Genomic DNA, 21,980 nt, shown 5'->3' with positions numbered 1-21,980 from the left:
CCAAAAACCCAAACCAAACTGTTGTCATTGAGTCAATTCCGAATCACAGTGACCCTATACAGGCTAGAAGTGCCCCACAGGTTTCCAAGGAACAGCGGGTGGCATCGAACTGCCAATCTTTGGTTATCAGGCAAGCTCTTAACCACTGTGCTACCAGGGCTCCAAGGCTCCTTAATAGAGAGAGATAAATCCATGAATACATAGACTAAGCTGACTTTTGTGGGCTGGGCCCACATGTGTAATACTGGTTCTACGTGGATTCCAAACAACTAGTTTATAATGAATGCTGAGAACACAACACATTTGTGAGATTTAGACTATATTGCTCTCTGTATTTCTTATTGTTTAAGTGACTTTGGAATTAAAATATAACAGAACTGAAAATGGCATCTGAATGTCACAGTATAAAGTTCAGCAATGCCTATCGCAGTAAAACCATTATCATTTTAATCTATGAACCCAATTAGGCGTCTAAACAAATGGGAAAACAGATTCATTTGTCTTGAAATTAAGCCTATTGTATAGATGAACATGGGAGGTTTATATTTTAAAGCAAACTAATGGGTATTAGATCTCTAGAACTTGATTACCTGGGGGTAGATTGATACTTTTGCCACTATCAGGTTAAAACTAAGTGACAAAGTTATTAAGTGCATTAAATTAAAAGGCCCAGTGGATTTTATGAATCCTTAACAACAACAAAAAAGTGGGGGTGGTTGTAGTTATCAGTTAAGGTAGCAAAGGTATCTTCACACAATGCTTTGTTTCTTATTTACCCACTCTCTTCCCAATAAAGGCTATGCCTCTTTTGTTCACCTTTCATATTCCCCCATACCTGGCATTCATGGTATGCTATGAGTGCCAGGTATCGTGTATGAGTAGGAATTAAACTGACAACAAGGGGCTTTTTTTTTTTATACCTGGCACATGTTAATGAATGAATGAGTGAATATACACCTCTATACAGCATATCCAAATAGATGATTCATCTTTTTCTTTTGTATTTATCATAGAATATAGTGTTAGCACTTAAGGGCTTACTATGTGACAGGAACTAAGGAAGTTCTAAGTAAGCTTTATATATAACATTATCTCAATTCTCAGATGAACAGTGGCTATTATTCCTACTCTAGAGAAGAGGAAACTGAGTCTGCCAGGGGGTGGTGAACTTGTTCGAGACCCGGTAACTAATAAGTGGTGGCATCCCAGAGCCCATGTTCTAACCACCAAACTATAAATGCCTCCTTTTGATGGCTAATCCTCTAGTCACCTTCTTATTGTACCCTCCCAAAGGTGACTTCAGTTGCCGAGCTATGAGAATCTCCAGAAGCAATATGTATATGGTGAAGAACACTAGAGAAAAGGAGGAGGCAAGTACTGAATCTTATAGGAATGAGAGATTAAGTGAAGTTTGAGGTGGAAGTTTTCAGGGTAAAAAGCAAGGATATCAAAAGATTTTCAAAAAAACGATATGGTGGCCTCACTAAGTTGGTCATCTGGTTTTGAATAAATGCAGGACCAAAAAAGTGGAAGGAAAGGAAAAACTAGCCAACTCTTAGGGATTATCTTTTCATGAATCCTCAGCCATTGTTTTCAAATAAAAAAATTTCTCTTACATTTTTCCTGTTCTTAGGGCTTTCCCTATTTTTCTTTTTTCTTCTAATTAAGCATATATTCTGAGTATACTTCGTAAATATACTATCTGAAATTTCAATACCAATGATGAAGTACAAAGCAAAAAGCAGTTGAGGTATGTCAGTCCGGATAAAAGATTTTCACAAATAAACTATACAATCATTAGAGACCAATGATAGTGTGAACCTTTCTGGTGGCAACAATATCTGAGCGTCAAGTTGATGAGGCTGAACGCTCAGTCTGCTTAGAAAATGCCCATCAGTGTGAAGGCTAAAGAAAATATTAAAACAGGACACCAAACCATTTTTCCCCTTCCCACTGGGTGTTTATTTTATAGCTTTTGCATCAGGTAATCAACTGAAACACTTCAACAACAGAAAGCTGGCAAAATATTAAGGAAAAAGAGTGATTATCTCTCCAACAGATGTGACAAAATGGTTGTAAGATGGAAACAGTATTGCATAAATGAACCAAATGTGGAGTTGGGGAGAGAAGAAAAAAGAAAGGAGTGAACATGTTCCAACCTGGATTGTGAATCAAAAAGGCACTATTTATAAAATAAAGTCAAAATACACAATCCATGTTTCTCAAAATTACATTCAACACTGCTTTAGAGATGCTCACGTACCTGACTCTCAAAACATAAGCCACAAAAGCTGCCTAAAAATCAGGGAGACAGCACCAGTAAGTCTAAATCATGGGCTTGCCAGTAATGTGTTTTAAAGAGATCTTTTTTTTTTTTTTTTTTTTTACCATCAGGGTCCATTTTATAAACAGTACTGCAAAGGTCACAAAGCTGCGTGAACTTAAATTATAGGATAAATCTGACTAACTGATCTTCCATTTCAATCTCTTAGAATTACCATTTCAGGACGTTAGCTCCACTCCAGAGGAGCTGAATTGGCAGTGCCTTGAAACAGGGCTGCTTTTCCCCCTCAGAAAGCTGCCTGAGCAGCAGTTTAGTTGGCATCCGACATCAACTTTGCACAGGACAAATGGATACAAAAAATTTATCAGCAATTGCCCTAACTCTCAAAGTAAGTAGCACTAATTTATAAAGAAACAAACTTTCAAATCAAAGCAGAAGCACTTGGGCCTCTTAAAGGGGCAGACTTCACAAAAAGTTACATGGGATGCGTTTACAGGGATTCTAGGATCACAAAGGTGTGTTTGAGAATGATCAATGGGAAAACCCAGCTAGATGACTTACACAGATGTTCTCTATGTAGAACCTGAATATAAACTAAAATACCAGCTATGCATTTGGGAACCAGTCTTGTCTTAAACTCTCCAGTGTTTTTAAAATTTTCGTTTTATTAAAAAAAGAGAGAACCATTGTCTACAAACTATCTTCTTTCTACCTATGCAAATACAATGAGCAAATCATCTCCAATATCAAAATACTCTTTGTAAACCACTGATGGCACTAACAATTTTAGGAATTTCCAGTAGAACATCTATTGAGAAAGAGCAGCGGTAGATTTCAAATTATAGGCATTAACTGAATTTTAAGAATAGAAAATAAAATTTTATGAAGTCTATTTTTTTATAAGCTAAAGTTCTCTGATTTTCAATACTTTAAATCCAATCATCAGGAATTCAGGAGCACCCAATACATTCAAAGTTGCACAAATGCATATGGATGACAGAAAAGTAATCCCCATGCAATATTTTAAGTGTTGCTATCAGATATATTTAAGTAATAGTTTACAGATTAAAACTGGGTAAAATCAAAATATATCCTCCCCATTACATTTTAAAAGTCAAAATAACTTATCAACCATTGCCAGCAATTATAAAACAGGAGTTGATACAAGTTGAACAAAACGATACTTTTTCCTCTTTTAGGAAACAAACATATATAGATATATATATATTCACACACACACACATACACATGTAACATCTTTTAAAATTCAAAGTGGTTAATTTACTTTTGTATTATAAAAAAAAATATCTCCCTATGATCAAAATACTGAAAAAGCACAAAGGTTGAAAAAAGAATACCACATTTGCCACTTTAAAAAAATACATTATCGTTTCAGTGGTTTTATTTAATTGATTATAAAGCTAGGCATTTTAAGGACTATGAACTTGTCAGATTCCTAGGACTGTAATGGACCTGATGGAATTAAATCCACCCTTTCTCAGCCTCCAGGAAGGACACTCTAACCCACCCTAAAAAATGACAGAATAAATGCCCCTATACTGAACTCTTAAACTGGGAAAAAAAAAAAAAACCTGCCCACCTGGAAGCAATCTAAGTCGTAAAAGTTTATGATCTGTGAGAGAGACCACATGAATCAGAAAGCTATTCTTTGGATATGTTAGCTTTTCAAAGTATATAAACTCATTCTAGGCCACTAGAGTACAGATTCAAAAATGATTTCTCCATAAATAAGGATTTCTCTAGTGCAGGGGTTAGTAAACTACAGCCCATGGGCCATATCTGACATGTCATCTGTTTTTCTAAATAAAGTTTTATTGGAACACAGCCATGTCCATCCATTTAGGTATTGTCTATGGTTACTTCTGCACTACAATGGCAGAGCTGAATAACTGTGAGAGAGACCATATGGCCCACAAAGCCTAAAATATTTACTCTGGCCCTTTACAGAAAAAGCACTGACCTCTGGTCTAGTGCACTAAGTACCACCTTAGTTACCTAAAAGAGTTAATGCACCTCTAGAAGATGTTAGCTTGTACTCCGAGAATAACCTACACACTGGGGTTTGCTAGCAGGTAAATATCAAACACTCCCATCTTTTGGGCAAGGAAATCATTTGTATGTATTTTCAACAAACACCTGCAAAAGTTAACGAATGTATTGAGAAAGGGAGGAGACAGAAATGGAAGGAAGAAGGGAGGGATAGAAGGAGGAAGGGAAGAAGGGAGGGAGGAAGGGAAGAAGGGAGGGAGGGAGGGGGAGAGAGAAAGAGAAAAGAAAAAGCCAAATAAGAAAAATACGCTTGGCTATGTTCTCTTAGTATTTTCATATTATTGGAGGAAAAGGGTGCTAAAATGATTATTTTTTGTCAACATACTTAAGTTTTCTTCAAATTTTAAATGTTTTCTGATAAGCAGTGCTTCCCTCTCCCCAACCCCACAGTTAATAACCTTTAAGGCAACCTGCCTATAATGTTTACATAGTTTGGTTAGGTCTTATTGAGGAATATTAAACTAAGCATATTAAAGATTATTCTTTTAGAAAATACGTTTCTAAATTCTTTATCTCTGTTATTCCAAGAAGGGGAAGAAGATTAAGAATGCATAGGGAAATTAAACTCTGTAAAACATACCTTAGAAACCATAGGTATAAAATAGCTACCATTTCTGAATGGTAACGTAAAATAAAATCAGAAAAATCCTTCAAATTTTATGAGCACAGATTCCCCTGCCCCTAGTCAACTAATCAATTCTATTTCAAACAGAGAACCCTCTGAACTCAAGCAGCTGCTCATGACGCTTTAAGAGTTCACAGGTGTTTTGTATTTCAGTAGCTGCAGGAACACAGAAGAAAAAACACTGAGAAGATATTTATCAAACATGAATTTATACCAAGATTAACTTTTTTTCAACCAGCTTATATAAGTGGACTTTACCCTTTCTTGTGCTAAAAAAATGAACGGTATGAAACTGTATGTTAAGGATGTTTCTATAATAATACCTTACATTTATATATAGCGCTTTACAGTTTTCAAAGTGCTTTCACATGCCATCTCATTTAATCCTCACAACACCCCTGTGAGGTAGGTACAGCAGGTATTATTATCCTCATTTCAAGATGAGGAAACTGAGGTTAAGTGACTTGCCCAAGGCCACACAGCTGATAAGTGGCAGAGCCAGAACCAAAAATCGAGTTTTCTGGCTCCTTGTTCAGTACTCTTTTCACTATAACTACTGCCTCCAATTATGAATAATGTACTGTGTATCAAAATTGAAAGGTTATTAAAGTTAATTTCGGTGATGTCTAACAGTAAAGTTAAATGAGAAAAAGAATAGTAGGTCTGACGGTTTTACTTGATGTAATAAAACTGGTGCAAGACCACTTCTGTCTAATTACTTGTAACCTTTTGGTCCAAATACATAAAATTTGCAATATATACAGCATTTTCCTTTTTTGTAAATGCAATGCTTTAAAACATTATAAAGCACCTTAGTAAAAATAGCCTACAGGTAAAAGTACAGAAGATGTAGGAAAACCCTACCCATACCACAGCTCACTAATGGAGTCATAATATGGAGTCACCGGCATTTCGGTTTACAGTTATTACAAATAATCCATGGAGAAACAAGTACTAAAACTACTTTTTTGATATCAATGTGTGGAAGTCTTTAACTAAAACTTCAGACAATGTCAACATTCTTTGAAGTGTCTTCCCAATCTTTGATATTGGGAAGACAGGAATGAGAAATACTGCTTTGACTGTCTTTTTACAGTATTAGTAATGGTTTAAACTAGTTTTTAACACTAATGATCAATAATAAAAAAAAATTAAAACAACCTACATAAATATGGGCAAACCCAACTACAACAGAAACATTTCTTAGCAAACAGGATTTGAACATTCCAATGAATTTCATGGGACATGATTCACAAAAATACAGCACATACTACCAACCAGTCATTAACACTATTCAGTAGAGGTGTGTAACCCAAACCTCCAGGTGAAGGTGGAAGTAGCAAATGGATTAATCTTCCTTTATGGTTTAATTGAAAAAATGCTTTATCAAAAACTGAATTATCAGAAACTTTTCTGAAATTGTATGTAGCCTTTTGGTTAGACCTGCTATATGTTTATATTTTAGGTGAAGTGTAAGTTTTTTTCCAAGTGGGAGGTTATAACACCCACCAAAATTTAACAAGAATAAACAAATGAAAACCGCTGAAACTTAAACTTCCTAAAACACTGACACATCAGCCAGTATGCATTTTCTTGACATCACTGTCTTTCCTAACTCGGGTCAATACAAATTGTCTTACACATCTAAAAGAAATCCGGGATACGAAGCTTAGAACTAAGGTGAAGACGGGGTCAAAGTTTTAGTTCAAGAATCTAATAGTCACACCTTGAACTTAGTTCGATTTAGGGTAAATCTTTTCATAGAAAAAATTCTGTGTGAGGATGTAGAGGTCTCCATCTTTTTCTCGAACAGCATGGGCTCTGATAAATTGAAACTGCTCTAATGCAAATTCATAGAACTCATTCTCCATTTTCCAAATGTCAGATTGCTGCAGTTTTGCAATGGTTTGTTTAGTGGGGAGTTTCTTCTCTGTAGTTTTCCTAAGATGAGATTTCTTTCCTACTTACAAAGGAAAAAAAAAAACAGAAAAGGTAATTAATTCTTGGAGCACACCAAACAAAAGTTCAATACCTCTTTACTTGAACAGGTGGTTTAAGTTAATGTGACACACTGAAGGACAGGTAGCATAACTTGTCTTGCAGTAATACACTGTAATTCAGGCAAAAATGGAGCTCTACAACTTAATTTATTCCTTTATAATGTAAATCCTTAACCTGTTAAAGACTTACTGAGATGTCAGATGGTAAAGGCAGGGATCACCACTCAGTAAAGTATAGGCTGGCACCTCACACACTGTATTCTCAAGTACTTGGTGTTCTAATACCAGTTTATTATTTTTTTTAATATGGTAAAATACATACTGTCAAATTTAATTCTAATATCTCATAATCTACATTCTCTATAATTTTATTTTGGAAGCTAGGGCATAGAAAGGAGCTCCTACTACTGTGGCTTACTAAAGAATTGCAAAAAAATCAGAATTCGATTGGACCGGCACGGTCACTTTCGGATATGTAATAACTGTCGCTGTTGCTGAAGCGTACTTTCAGAGGTGCTATAACAGATCTAGCATATTCTGCAGCCTGTATCTTTCTACTATTTCTATAATACCTCCTAATTCTCACCTAGTACATGTCTGTTCACTCAACAAACATTAAATGAACACATTCTGTATACCACGCACTGTTTTGTGTTGAAAATGGTGAGCACAAACAGGCAATGTGCCTGCCTTTCTGGAGCTATTTCTTATCTTATCCTGAAGAAACCTCAATTCACACATATTTTTCAAGGTGTAAACAACAAGAAGAAAAGCTTTAAAAAGAAACCCATCGTCCATATACCTGTACGATAGAGTTCTGTAGCACCCCTGAAGAAGCGGGGCAAAGCTGCCTCCAATAACATGATAAAGTCTTCAAGCTCTTCAGTAACTCCCACCAGAAAGTATTCGTTAATTAGGTTGTACTTGGCTTGTTCCATTGCCCACCTGCTTCCCACGTTCCTAAAACCAAAGAAGTGGAATTAAAACCTGGCTGGGAAATCTGCTACGTGTTTCTGATGCCTCTGACGCCGTGTATCATGGAGAAAACAGAGAAGCATATGCACATCCAGACTCTTAATGCCTTGGTATTAACGTCATTTGCCGGGCACAGCTGTGTTTCACTTCCTTTGTCACTATGTCCAGTTCCTGCTTCCCTCTGCAGTGTTAAATAGCACTCTTCCCTAATATACACACAGTTGACTTTAAAAATTGTGAGCCAATGGCTTTTAATAGAGGTTTGGCCCCAGATAAACCATACTTCTGGGTTCTTTTTAGCACCAACATTCTCTAATCCTAATTCCAGCTCTACCTTCAAGTAGCAGAGTGATCTTGAGCTAGTGACTTAATCTAATTTTCAGTTTTCTTAACTTAAAAAAAAAAGGGTTGGGGTGAACTAGTTGATTGCTAAGGTCCCTCCCTCCCAGCTCTATGAGTCTATGAAATACTCTAAAGAAGTTCAATTAAAATCTCCTCAATAATGCCCAGTAAAGCAGTAACTATTATTCTCAGGCAGGGGCTGGCAAACTTTTTCTGTGAAGGGCCAGAGAGTTTATATTTTAGGCTTTGCTTTGCAGGCCTCACGGTCTCGGCCACAAATTACTCAACTCTGCTGTTGTTACATGAAAAAGGCCAGAGATGACAATAAGTAAAAAAAAAAAAAGATGTGGCTGTGTCCCAATAAGACTTTATTTATAAAAACAAGTGATGGGCCAGAGTTTGGTTCCTGGGTTACAGCTTGAAAATCCCTGTTTCAAGGAAATCGTTAAAAATTGAGAAGACATTCTGTCTATGCTTCCAATTCTTCTCATGCTATTATGATGCTTTGATATAATCTATTCAGTAAGGCCTTAAGATTCACAGTGATTCAATAATAGATCTCAAATAATAAATAGAAGAGAAGGCATTTCTTGCATTTTTGGTTATGGTTTTAAGGAAAATACGAACTTTGAATGTGTTCCTTTTTTTTTTTTTTTAACCTTTCTTTCCTATTAAAATGACTGAATAGAACAAATGAATATGTACCATGGTATTCAAAAACTAAACACTCAGCATATTCTGAGGAAATAAATTTTTTATTAAAGATAAAATATCTTTAATTTCTACCTCACATGTATTAGCAAACTAAACTAAAACCATAACCTTGCCTTCTCTCAAAGTCAAATACAGTTTAATAGTAAAACCAGGTAAATAATTTACCCACTAAGCCTTTTCTTAATCTAATATGAATGTCTAAAAGAGTAAGCTTAGGAGAAAATGAAGTTTACGAAATGGCCCCTGACCTCTAATTATAGAGCCCTGCTCCAATACGGCAAAACATCTAATTCCCAAAACAAAAAAATTCCAAATCCAGCATCTGAGAAAACACTGCAAGGGTATTACATATGAGGAATCTTTTTTTTTTTTTAAACACATTTAAAGGTAACCACAAAACCAGATATTAATTAATTACATGTTGTTTTTAGTTTGGTCTTTCACTGATTTCCTTATGCTGCACGACCAGGCATCGTTTCGTTCTGTTATATATAAGGTTGCCATGAGTCAGAGTCGACTCGATGGCAACTAACAACAAGAACCCTTGACTAACACAGTCGTTATTTGTTAAATAGAGATTATAGAGATAATAAGCAGATTATCAATTTAAGCTAACTTCATCTCCCTACCAGCATTCCGAGCTGTGGCCACAGAAGAATGGAATTTGAAGCCAGAGCTTCTCTGGAGCACAATCTGAGCCACCCTCAGCTACACATTCATCAAAGGTCTGGAAGAAAGACAAAGCAACACAGGTAAGCCATAAATCCAAGTCTTACCTGTTAAACATCTTAATGTGGTAAGTTATTAAATAAATGGGGAGTGGGTGGAACGAGATAGTAAATTGAAAGAGATAGGCGGGTTAAGACAACTCGCTCGAGATACTGAGGAATCTTAAACACGGATTTTTCTCACAACTTTGCTTTCTAAAAATTCTTTTACTATATGAAAGGAAATACACTAGACAATAATTTGTCTTTGGAAATAAGTACTGGCTTATGTTGAATTTGTGTCTCTATATTTTCTATCCTCTTACCATAGGAAATTAAATAAAAAATAAAGCTACATATAGACATTCTTTGTGAATTATTTGAAAAGAATACAAAGCAGGACTTTTCTCCTTCTCTAGTTAAAGCAAACAAAAAAATCATTGTAGAAAGCAAAAACGACCTTAGATACTTATGACTTGCATGTCCTCCTCTCCAAATGCATCTGAATGAACAAATTAGAAGGAAAAGAGACGCAACAGCTTATAGACCTGTCAAATTAATCAAGTTCACTTTATTGAATACTTACGGTCCCAGGCATTTTAACAGCAGGTAATACCTATTTGGGAAACCCTGGTTGCGTGCAGGTTAAGTGCTACAGCTGCTAACCAAAAGCTCGGCAGTTTAAATCCACCAGGCCCTCCTTGGAAACTCTATGGGGCAGTTCTGTTCTGTCCTATAGGGTTACTATGAGTCGAAATCGACTCAATGGCAAAGCACTTGGGGTTTTTTTTGGGTTAATATTTATTTGAGATGATATAACAGGGATACCAGAGAACAAACCTCAGAGCTTCAGTTGGTGCAGCGAGACATCTACAAATACCACCTGTTTTGTGTAAAGAGGTAGTATGAAAAAGTAAAAAGAGCACTAGTTCCAAGTCAAGGCACCTGAGGTTCTAGAACCAGGTTTGACTCTATTTTAAATAAGTCTTTAAGGCCTCCAGGCCTCACCTTTCAAATCTATAAAACTATATCAACTCAGAAGGTTCTTTCTGAAAAATCTATGAGAATGGTGCCAAAAAATCCTTAGATCTGGCCATGGGTGGAACTATACTAGAATGATTCTCTTAATTACGGTAACATTAAGAAAAAAACACAAAACCCGTTGCCGTCGAGTCAATTCTGACTCATAGCGACCCTATAGGACAGAGTAGAGCCGCCCCATAGAGTTTCCAAGGAGCGCCTGGGTAACATTAAGAGGCAAGAGTAAACTGCAATCCACAAATTAATCGCCCATTTCTCTTACAGATGACCATCACTGTCATTTAGTGAAAAGATTCATGACTTGGGTTTTAATCCTGAACCTAGAAAACTTTTTTCTGTTAGTTTAAGTAAAAAATGAAGACATAATAGAATTAGAGATGTGAAAGAATCTACCACATAGTAGGCATTCAACAAATGGATGTGTCCGTACCTCTCCCCTCAACAGTCAAATACAATGTTTTGTGTGTTCTTGTTCTTTTGATATCCACAGCATCTGGCCCCACTGACCACTTTCTCCTTTCTGAAAATCTCTTGGTCTTCCTGCCACTAAACTTTTCTATGTCTTTGAACACTCCCTCTTGTGGCCTCTTTTGTTGATTCTCTGTACCTTTCTGAATGTACTATCATTATCTTCTTTGATGGCACATACATTTTGGTCCTTCCGCCAAGTATGGAAACTCATCTCAGCTATTTTCTCTTTGCTCACTAGCTTCTTTAGCCCACTCATTCACACTTCCTTGGCTTCTTTTATAATTTGTAGGTAAAGGACGTCCAAATCTGTATCCCTAGATCTATCATTTATCTATATTCTAGTTGTATTTTCACTTGAATGTCCAGTGTTACCTCATATTCAGTATTTCTGCCAATGGGATTATCTTGCTCCTTTTAACTAGACTCAATCTCAGAACATTTGTTAATTGTTCCCTTCCCTCACCTCCCATCTTTGAGGTAATGTCTTTCCTTAGTAATGCCTTTTCAATCCATCTTTTCCTTTTCAATCTTACTTCCATCAGTATCTCACCATGTCATGTCTAGAACTTTACAATAGTTTCCTAATTGGGCTCCCTTTCCTTCTTTCCTTTCAATCGCTAGGTACAGTTACTAGATTAGTCTAAACAGCCACTTATAACACCCCCTACTCAGAAATTTTCAATGACTTCCTTAAAAAAATTCCAAACTATCCTGGCTTTCAGAAATGCTTCACAGTCTGACTTCAATATGCAAGTCTTGCCTATTCCCTATGTGTAATTTATATCTTTAACAGATTAATCTATTCTGTGGTTTCTTAAACATGCCATGTGTATCCTCAAATCTGCATACCTTTGCTGACTACATTTTCCTCCTCTGAAACTGCCTTCCTTCTGCCAGTCTAGTTACACGAAGAACACCCCTCCAATGACTACTCTGGCCTAAAGTCACCCTCATCTTCTTTGAACTCATATAAATTAGATATATACTGCCTTGTAAACAGTCAGCTCTTAAGAGTCTGGGTATGTGTACCTATGTATATATCATCTGCGTAACTTGCTTCATGTACTTTTTAAGAAATGTGTTATGTTCTGCCTTCCCAACTACAGTGAAAACTTCTCGAAGGAAGGATCATGCACTATGCATTTGTGTCCTCCATAGCACACAGTGTAGTGCTATACAAACTGTCGGCATAGTTTGAAAGTGGCTACTGGAAAGCCTGAACTTTTGGGATTTACATGCACAGTAAAGGCATAGTTCTAATGGAGATGAAGACAGAGGCTGTCTTCAAGAAGCACCTTGGCAGTCCCTTAGAGTTCTCCCAAATCCCCTCAGGTTACATACCTCAAAAAAAAAAAAAAAAAAAAATGCCATCAAGTCAATTCTGAGTCATAGCGACCCTAGAGGACAAAGCAGACCTGCCCCACAGGGTTTCCAAGGAGTGGCTGGTAGATTTGAACTGATGACTTTTTCGTTAGCAGCCTAGCTTTTGACCACTTCGCCACCAGGGCTCCGTATATATATTTTTAAAAAGTGAAAACACCTCAGCTTACACTTAAGACTCAGTAAACCCTATTTCAACTGCCATTACATTATTTCTGAATTTTACTGGATGGTCTGACTTAGATTTGCTGGTCTATGTCACTTTCCAAAAAGTGGTTTATAATCATTTATGCCAAACAGTATCTAAATCATTAAAAAAAACAAAAAACAACTGTGTATCTCTCTCTCCCATGTCCCAATTTCCATGAAATCTTTGGCTCACTGAATTGAGTGATGATAGATTGGCAGGCTTCTGATTCTCTGTCTCTCCAATTTCAAACAGGCTGTAGTTCACACTATGCTGCCTCTGAAGCTCAGAAGAGGTGCTCTGCCTCTTATACCTCTATCTGATTAGAGTATCAGATAGAAAGGAATAAATTACTAAGGTGAAGGTGGGTGAACTCACAATGTCTCCCACCATTTAGTGTGTGTATGTGTGCATGCAAGTGAGCATGATTTAAGACATTAAGAAGGTTTCACTTAAATGTAGGAAATTAGGATATTAAAAGAGGCTGCAGTATTAAAAGTTTCCATAGAGCTACAATGTAGACAACTTTGAAGATTTAAATGCCTACTGTTGGAATTAAAAGTAATATATGAATAAGCATGCAGGGTGGCAATTTTAACAGAAATTCCCTAGTTAGCCAACTCCTAATTCCTTTATTCTTGAAATATTTTAGTACTTCAAGCAAAGACCACCTACAGATAATCCTCAAACATATTTTTGGCCAGTAGTTTTAAATCTAACCTGCTTTGGCAGGCTAAGGAAGAGTTACCTATAAATCCATTCTTTCCTTCTTCCACAGTAAGAGTTTTAGCCTCTCGTGCATTTTGGTGTGGTCATGTGACTAAGTTCTTGTCAGTGCACTGAGGGTAGAAGCAATGTAAGCAACTTCTGGGTCACTTGCTTAAAAGGAAATTGCTTGCCCTCCAAGTCTCTCATTCCCACAGACTGGAAGGCAGATGTAATAGTGGCCCATTAGCCTTCTGCCAAACGTTATTGTCACATTTCAGGAATAGGGTTTTCTATGAACAAATATTTTTCTCTTACGAACTTCAAGACCTTAAAATTAAAAGCAAAAACAAAAAATAAATGAAAATAAATAAAAAATATTCCAGACTCTTTTCTACCAGATAAACAAAAAGTTCTTAAAATTAAGAGGTATGTTCAGCTTTTCACTTAAAAACCGTCCATGCTTAGAAAAAGCAATTATTTATGAACAGGTACAAATGATTTTAAAAAGCATGAAATATCAAAATATCCTTCAGACCATTTAGCTTTTTAGTTTAGATATTTAATTCTTAAAAGTTTTTTTAAAAATTAATACAATTTGATACTTGTACAGTGAAGATAATGAATTATACATATTTACATTCAAAGTTTCCTTTTCATCAAATGATCTTGCTTCACATGTTATACAGAGAGCTGACACTAAAAGAGTGAGCTCACTGGATTTCCTGCTTAGATAAAAGCTTATCTCCATCTGTAGCTCCCTCCTTCCACCATCTTTGAAGCAGTATTTCCTCCTCCTATCTCTGAATATCATTCTCACAACCTACTCAGAGACTCTCTTCCATCAATTTTTTCTCCAGTTTCTTGTATCTTCACCCTCTTTCTCTCTTCAGGTATATGAATATGCCCAAATGGCTGTCATCTTAAAGAAATATTCCCTGATGTTTTCTATTCCTTTCAAAGCCAAACTTCTATCTCAAGAGTAGTAGTCTTTCCTCTCAGTCTCAATTCCTCATCTATCAGTTACTTCTCAACCCTTTGGATTCCACTTAAATTCCTTTCGTTGAAGTCACAAGTGATCTGCCCATTGACAAACCTAAAGGGCAGTTTTCCATCCTTATTTCATTAAACTCTTTTCCCATCCATTTCAAGGACTCCCCAGGTTTGCCTCTGGATTCTCTGACCTCAGTGTCCTTGGCATGTTCCTCTTTCTCTGCCTACTCTTTAAATGATGGCATTTCCCAGAGCTCCTTATTTGTATCTCTACGGTATATGTGAAAATAATAAGGGTATTTCCATTCTTTTTTTTATTTGCTTTTACATTTTCAGGGATCATCATGTAGACTTGTATTGCTTATTCTCTGATGATGATTCAAGATAATTCAGGAAGTTTAAAAGAAAATAATGGTGAAAATTTATTTAATAAAAAGTAAATATTTAAGTTCCACATCTATACACAGAAGAATATTATGTTAAAAATATAAAGTGTGATTGGCAAGAGTAGCACAGGTACCAGCTCAACAATTTTTGGTGACTGACATGTTCATTGATTTTTAATCTAAGAATTTTCTAAAACAATTCAGACTCAAATTGAGATAGAAATGTAAATTTTTCAAGACTCATTGACAAGTCTTATATTAAAAAAAGGCCACATTCTAATGTGCACCAGTGTCAGTCTCTGAGTCATGAAGAGAAGCATTTTAAAATGAGATTCTTACTTGAGAGTTGTACCAAGGCTACCAAAGTTCAGAGTAGGAAAAAAAAAAAAAAGTATTCTGGCAGAGTAGAAGCAGCAACTAAAAGTGAAAAATTACATCTACAAATTGTACTTGGGTCTAAATTGCCAACTTAGAATCTAAATGGCCTGGAAAATAGTATGTATTATAAACACTGTAATATTCAGAAATATAGTTTGAAAACCTTAAACAATGAAAATTTATCAAACTTTTAAACATGCCAACTGCAAAGCTATTTTATTATAATGCTTTACTGAGGTGCTTTTTATATACAAAATACTTTCTAAGCAAACAGTAACAAGTTCTCAAATGCCTTTGTGAGACAGAATAGTAAAACTCATGTTCCACAAGCAAACCGTGGTCAAGGGATTGTGGACTGCTGAGGGCTATGCAGGCAATATTTTGTAAGCCAATACTGGGATCAGATAGCACTACGCATGAATTTCTTCTAACCTCATTACTATTCTTCTTCAAATTAACACATATTTCTAAGTAGAATAGTCTAAATTCACTATAGGTCATATAGGTTTCTATAACTCTAGCTAATTTATAGTAAAAAATACAAAAAGCAAGCTGGTGTAGGGGCTGTGATCTCTGAAACTAGTAAGTACTTCTTAACACATAAAATAGATCAATGGATTTTAATGTAGCAGAGTATAACAAGTTCACTGATACGGCTTCAGATTCCACATTGCAACCAACCTTTAAGAAACTACCACCTGTCAAGTTTTAGTGTAGTATCAAAGAAGAATATCCACAATTATCTGAAAAGTCTATTCAAATCTTCCCGTTACCAATTACACATCTGTTTGAAGCTGGACTTTCTTCACACGCTTCCACCAAAAGAACATACTGTATGGGCTGAATGCAGAAGCAAATATAAAAATACAATTGTCCACATTAAGCCATATATCAAAAAGTTTGCAAATATGTAAAATTATGCCACTCTTTTTACTTACCTTTTTGTTTTAGAAAGTTATTTTGCATAAACTATATTACTTATATTAACAAAATGGGTCTGTTATTGCTGTTTTAAATAAATTAATATTTTTTAAATTTACCAGTAAATTTCTAAATTTACCAATATTAGTAAATATCAATAGATATAACCCACATAAACAAAAGCTCTTTGAGGTCCTCAACAGCTTTTAAGAGTGTAAAAGAGGTTCTGAGACTAAAAGTTTGAAAACTACTAATTTAATCGATACAGTTCTTCCGTGCTAGCCTGGATTACTTATCTCTCTTTTCCAGGTACTAGGCAGAGATTAAATTAAGTAAGACTCAGTTCTAGTATGTGAAAAGCAAAGTAATCTAAAATTTCTCAAATAAAACAAATCTTTCATTCCTTACAATATCAACTGAAGCTAGCAAAGGTGTACCTATACCGGAAATGTGTCAGACTATTGAAGTACTGCAGTTTATTGTCGTGAGTCCTGAACTGAATACTATCTAACATGCTTCAAATTATCACTGAGGTTCAAACAATACACAATTTCATGGAAATAAAGCTATCTAGATTTTTTTGAGAGTAAGTGTCATTGCAAGGTATTTCCAACATCATCATGGTCACCTTTTAATCCCCATTATCCTCAAATACCTAGCAATCTTCAGAAATGTTAGGTGCCACACAGTCTTACTAACTTTACAGATAAGACTGTAAAGAGTTTAATGCTTGCCAATTAAGGATATCAAAGAGTTATCTGCAACAAAGCAAGTGTTGCATCGTAAAACTTGTTAGGTCCCAGAACATTACCAACATTTGCATCACAAAAAACAAGCCAAATTATTAAAATGTGTGATCATTGATGTGTTTCCAAAACCAAAAAGGTCCATTCTATCACAAACAAAATAATTTTTCACTTTAATAAAACATCTTTAGATGGTCCTGTCCTCATCAGAGTTAAGGCAATGTAACAATATTTTGGTAATGTTACTAATACTACATGAGTATTCCAGGAGTATTATACATGCAACTTCAGAATATCTCTCACGTAAAAATTGTTGAGTAGCATGTTGCACTCCCTCCCTCCTTCTTAAAGGGTTTAGAGGTTAAGATTATGGGCTGTGGAATTAAGAGCATCTAGGTTTAAATTCCAGATGTATAGCACAGGGTAGGGTCCATAACTTCAGTTTCCTTATCTGTAAAATGGGAACAATAACAGCAATTACCTCATAGAATTGTTCGGTGGGCTAACTGAAAAAAAAAATAAGCATAAAGAACTTAAAACAGTGCTTGGTACATGATAAACGCTCAATAGCTATAAGCTATCCTTGTTGTGGAGTCCTTGGGTAGAGCAAGCGGTTAAGCACTCTGCTGCTTACAGAGAGGTTGGTGGTTTACGTCCAACCAGAGGTGCCTCAGAAAAAAGGCTTGGTGATCTATTTCTGAAAAATCACCCATTGAAAACCCTGTGGAGCACAGTTCTACTCTGACACACATGGGGTCGCCATGAGTTGTAGCTGACTCAGCGGCAAATGGTTATGATTGTTGTTGACAGAATTAATTATTAAGTATTATCATTATCTAATCCCCCACACTACACAGGATAGTAACCACAAAACCATGCTCATCAGGGCTGACTGTGACAACTGGTGGATGCAGGGACCTACATGACCACAAATCTGTTCTTGCCAACGTTAATATCCCTTTGGTTGAAGGGGGGAGCTAGATACTAACATTCACTGAGTAGGAGCTAGTGTAAATGATATGGCTGCAAAATAAAGGAAAAGAGAGTAGTAGAAAGAGTTGAAGTGAATTTAGAAATAAATATCAGTAAACTCTAAAGCACTAGGTCACAAAAGGGTATTTACCAATAGATTTTATAAAATTTTGGACAATCTTCATAAAAACATACATATACATATTTTTAGGAGATTAAATCTAATGCTAAGAGATAAGTGGAAGAAAAAACAACAAACCGAACCACTAGCTATCGAGTTGATTCCAATTCACGGTGACCTCATGATAGGTAGAAGTTGGGGGAAAAAAAGGTTTGGTCAGTTATCTGTGTTTAGATCAGTACCTTCTGCCTAAAGCTTTGAGACAAAGGGAAGAAACAATAATTTCTAGAAAACACATAAAAGCAAAACAAAGCAAAAAACCATTGCCTCTTCCTGTAAGACAAAGGGGAACATGTTAACTTAGAAGAAAAAAAAATTGCTGGATGTTGATTTGTACCATAATATACCAAATATCTAGCACCACGACTGTGTAATACTTTAGGTTAAAAAGATGCAGAATTTCATTCAATCACGTATTAAGCACGTACAGATGAATGAGCCACTGTGCTGAATATGGAGGAAACACAGATAAATGAGATATAGTCCCTGCTTCAGGAAATTCACAACTTTCAGGAAGAGACAGATGTAAACAGATAATTCAAATACCACAAAATATATCTTAAAAAATTGGAGATTTTAATGGAGTGCTTTGGGAGCCTTAAAAGGGAAATGACTAACTCCGCCTGGGGGTCTCAGAAGGGGCATTATGGAAGAGGTAGTATCTGAGCTGGATCTTAAAAGTGAACAAAGAGTTTTCCAGGGTAAAGGAAAGGCATTCTAAATATAGGTAACAACATGTGCAAAAAGTATGAAGCAATAATAAGTTCGGAAGACACTGACATTTCATGTGGCTGAAGCACTGGCACCTGAGGGACAATGAGGCAGGAAAGGTAGGTCTCTGATTATGTTGATTGTCTCCTAAGCCTCAGGCAATCCTATGATCAATGAGGTCCCAGTAAAGGTGTTCCACCAGAGAAGTGACAAATCAGTTTGGTTTCCTGGAAAACTAACTCTGGTGATACTCTGGAGGATGCACTACAATGGACGACAACCCAAATCTGAAACGATTAAGTAGGAACTTTGTTGGGCCATTACTCTCTTGCCTGAAGAATAGTTGCTTTACCAAAATGATGTCCATAAATTGATGATCACATATCAATATAAACTGACATCATTAAAACTAAGAGAACCAAAGTACACACACAAATGTATCATATTAATGAGTAATTATATGGTCTGATAAAAAACTGTTAATGTGGCTACAATAAAACAAATATTTAGCCCTGGAACAGAAGTAAAATATTTTTAGAAGATCACAAAAAATGACGTATGCTCACACAGGGCATTTTTAGGACAGTGGAACTATTCTATAGTGAGCACATGACATTATACATTTGTCAAAACCCATAGGACAGTACAACACAAAGAGTGAGGCCTAATGTAAACTATAGTTAATGATAATGTACCAATACTGGCTCATCAACTCTAACCAACGTACTATATGAATGTAAGATGTTAATAGGAAATAGTGTACACGGGGGAGGAGGGATATATGGGAACTCTGTACTTTCTACATGATTTTTCTGTAAAGCTAAATGGCTCTAAAAAAAGGTAAGTCTATTTAAAAATGAATAAATAAGACAAAGTATGCTCCAAGACATCAACTATGTGAGTGGTTTCACTTTTGCTTCTTTATACCATTCTGTTCTTTTCAAGATTTCCACAATAAGCAAGTATAACAACACATTTATAGTCAATAACAAATAAAAAAGCTCATGTTCATTGCATTCCAAAAACAACTCTTCACAAAAATCTTAAAACTAAAACATTACCTTTTTATCTCCTTGTTTCCGTCTCCGTAATCCTGGTCTATAATCATCTCCAAATCGTAGAAAGTAATAGTAAGAAACTAGTCTCTCAATAGGATCCCTTATGACATTAATGTAAATTGGCTTCTTCTTCACACCAAATCTGAAAGAGAACAAAATTTTAAAAAAAGATAAAATCAACATTTTCATTGTGTTTAGGGGTGTCTTAAAACTAATCATAAAAGTTGAAGGTATTGACTCAATGTGGAAAGAATATGAATTAATTTAAATAGAATAGAATATATGGAGATTAAGAAAATATTTTATGGATATTTGTATCACAATAAAGTAAACAAGAAATAAACTTAAAAATTACAGTTGAAGATAGGGAAAAGAGGAGAAAAATGAATGAAAATAATTTTAAACTTTACTGGCAAAAGTTACATAAAATATTTTAATTCTATACATTCCTTGGATTTCAAGTTCAAGTAGACAACTCTTCAAGTTAATATGTATCTATTATTAAGAATATAATTTAATAATGAACTTATAAAAAAGTGCTTTATTATAGTCCATAATCATCTGGTGCTACAAAAAAGAGACACAAATACACATTAAATATGTCGCAATGATTTCTCAAGTTTCCAGTTCACCAAACTAGGTAAACATTATCAATGGATATTGCCTAAGATAACACAAATGTGACCATTTGATTTTGCCTTCTCTTGTTGCTCATTTTAAAGAAAAGACAGAAGTAAAAGATGTTAAATTCTTAGTATTATTTCTTAAGGAATGACAAAGAGTTGAAGGAACAAAGAAATCTTTCACTTCAGCAATCCTTGCAGACCCTAGAATTGTCCGACTGGCTCCCTGTTCAACATCCTCACTTCTCCCAGTCTTAAAATCGTTCAGTTATCTTGACTCTTCCAGTCTCTTCCTTTTGACCTACCTCCTATACCAATTCTCAGCTGATATTCCTAAAACACCATTCGTCTAAGAGCCTAAATTAACTACTGTTATGCTGGCATCAAGCCCAAACTCTTTTGCCTGGTTGTTAAAGCCTCATGCGTTAGGTATCACCTGATCAATCTAACTCTATTTTCAACTCTCCTCAAATAAGAAACCACCTGTTATAGTTAGGCCTGTCTCTTCTATCTCCTCCCATATATACTTATTCCTGTTTCTCCTTATATGCCTTTGCTCATTATCTTCCTTAACTAGAATGCCATTCTCATTTCTTTATTCTTTCTACTCATCCACTCTTTTGTAAAATACTTTTGGGGTACCCAATACTCTAGATACTAGGGATACAGCACTGAACAAAAAAGACTAAATATTTTGTCCTTATGGAGCTAACATTCTACTTGGGGGACACAGACAATTAAAAAAAAAAAAAGGAAATATGTCAGGTCGTAAAAAGTGCTAAAGTGAAAAATAATGCAGTGAAAGGGAACAGGAAGTGCCAGCGGAGGTGGTGGAGAGTACAGTTCAAAACAGGAATTTTCAGGAAGGTGTTACTGGTACTATTTGATGAGGGAGGGAGCCATGCAGATATCTGAGAAGGTGATGAAGGCCCTGAATGGGCTAAGTGCCAGGCTTGTTTGAGGAATTGCTGGGAGACCAATCTGACTGCACCAGAGTCAGAGAGTGGGCAGTAGTGGAGGGAGTAGAGAGATGGGAGTGGGGTGGAGGGAGAGCAGAGCGGGCCTTGTAGATCATTAGAAGCTTTAATTTTTGCTTGCAGTCAGGAGGAAGGCCACTGCAGGGTTTAAGCAGAGGAGTCCTATGATACGGTTTATTTTAAAAGGCCACTGGCTACTGTTTTGGAATCGACTGTAGGGTGCCAATAACAAAATCTTGTGAAGTCTAGGAAGCCTTTCCTGATGACTCTGGCATACAGTACTTCCTGCTTTCGTATGATATCTCCTGGCAATTTCACTCGTAACTTGTCCTACTACCATTTCTCTTCTAGGTCGTTTTTCTTCAACAGCATTATAAGCTACTTGGAGGTAGGCACAATACCTTACATTTCTTTTATATATGTCACAGTGCCTAATGTACTTGATACCTATAAATACTTGACCACTGACTGGCAGTACTGTCTTTAGAAGATTAAAAAAAATATTAGCAATCTCTCTTAAAACGGGCATCACA

At 35.8% G+C, this 21,980-nt stretch overlaps 1 protein-coding gene across 6 annotated transcripts in view; it reads right to left on the bottom strand.

Annotated features, from left to right (window-relative positions):
* Window positions 1-518: 518 nt before the first annotated feature.
* Window positions 519-21,980, bottom strand: part of HS2ST1 (heparan sulfate 2-O-sulfotransferase 1) — a 224,509-nt gene continuing 203,047 nt past the window's right edge. For 4 of the 6 annotated variants that reach the window (XM_049879684.1, XM_049879679.1, XM_049879681.1 and 1 more), the window contains 4 exons: window positions 19,851-19,989; window positions 9,640-9,737; window positions 7,782-7,939; window positions 519-6,942 (listed from right to left, as the gene is read on the bottom strand). In XM_049879684.1, the coding sequence (XP_049735641.1) occupies window positions 6,713-6,942; window positions 7,782-7,939; window positions 9,640-9,737; window positions 19,851-19,989 (625 nt within the window). In that variant the 3' untranslated portion in view covers window positions 519-6,712. The remainder of the gene's footprint in view (window positions 6,943-7,781; window positions 7,940-9,639; window positions 9,738-19,850; window positions 19,990-21,980) is intronic. The other 2 variants (XM_049879680.1, XM_049879683.1) reach the window with 1 other exon arrangement.

This window comes from Elephas maximus, chromosome 3 (assembly GCF_024166365.1).
Source record: "Elephas maximus indicus isolate mEleMax1 chromosome 3, mEleMax1 primary haplotype, whole genome shotgun sequence".
In the NCBI taxonomy this organism is placed as follows: domain Eukaryota; kingdom Metazoa; phylum Chordata; class Mammalia; order Proboscidea; family Elephantidae; genus Elephas; species Elephas maximus.
Note: the sequence above shows the minus strand (reverse complement) of the source record. Positions and strands in the feature narration are given on the sequence as shown.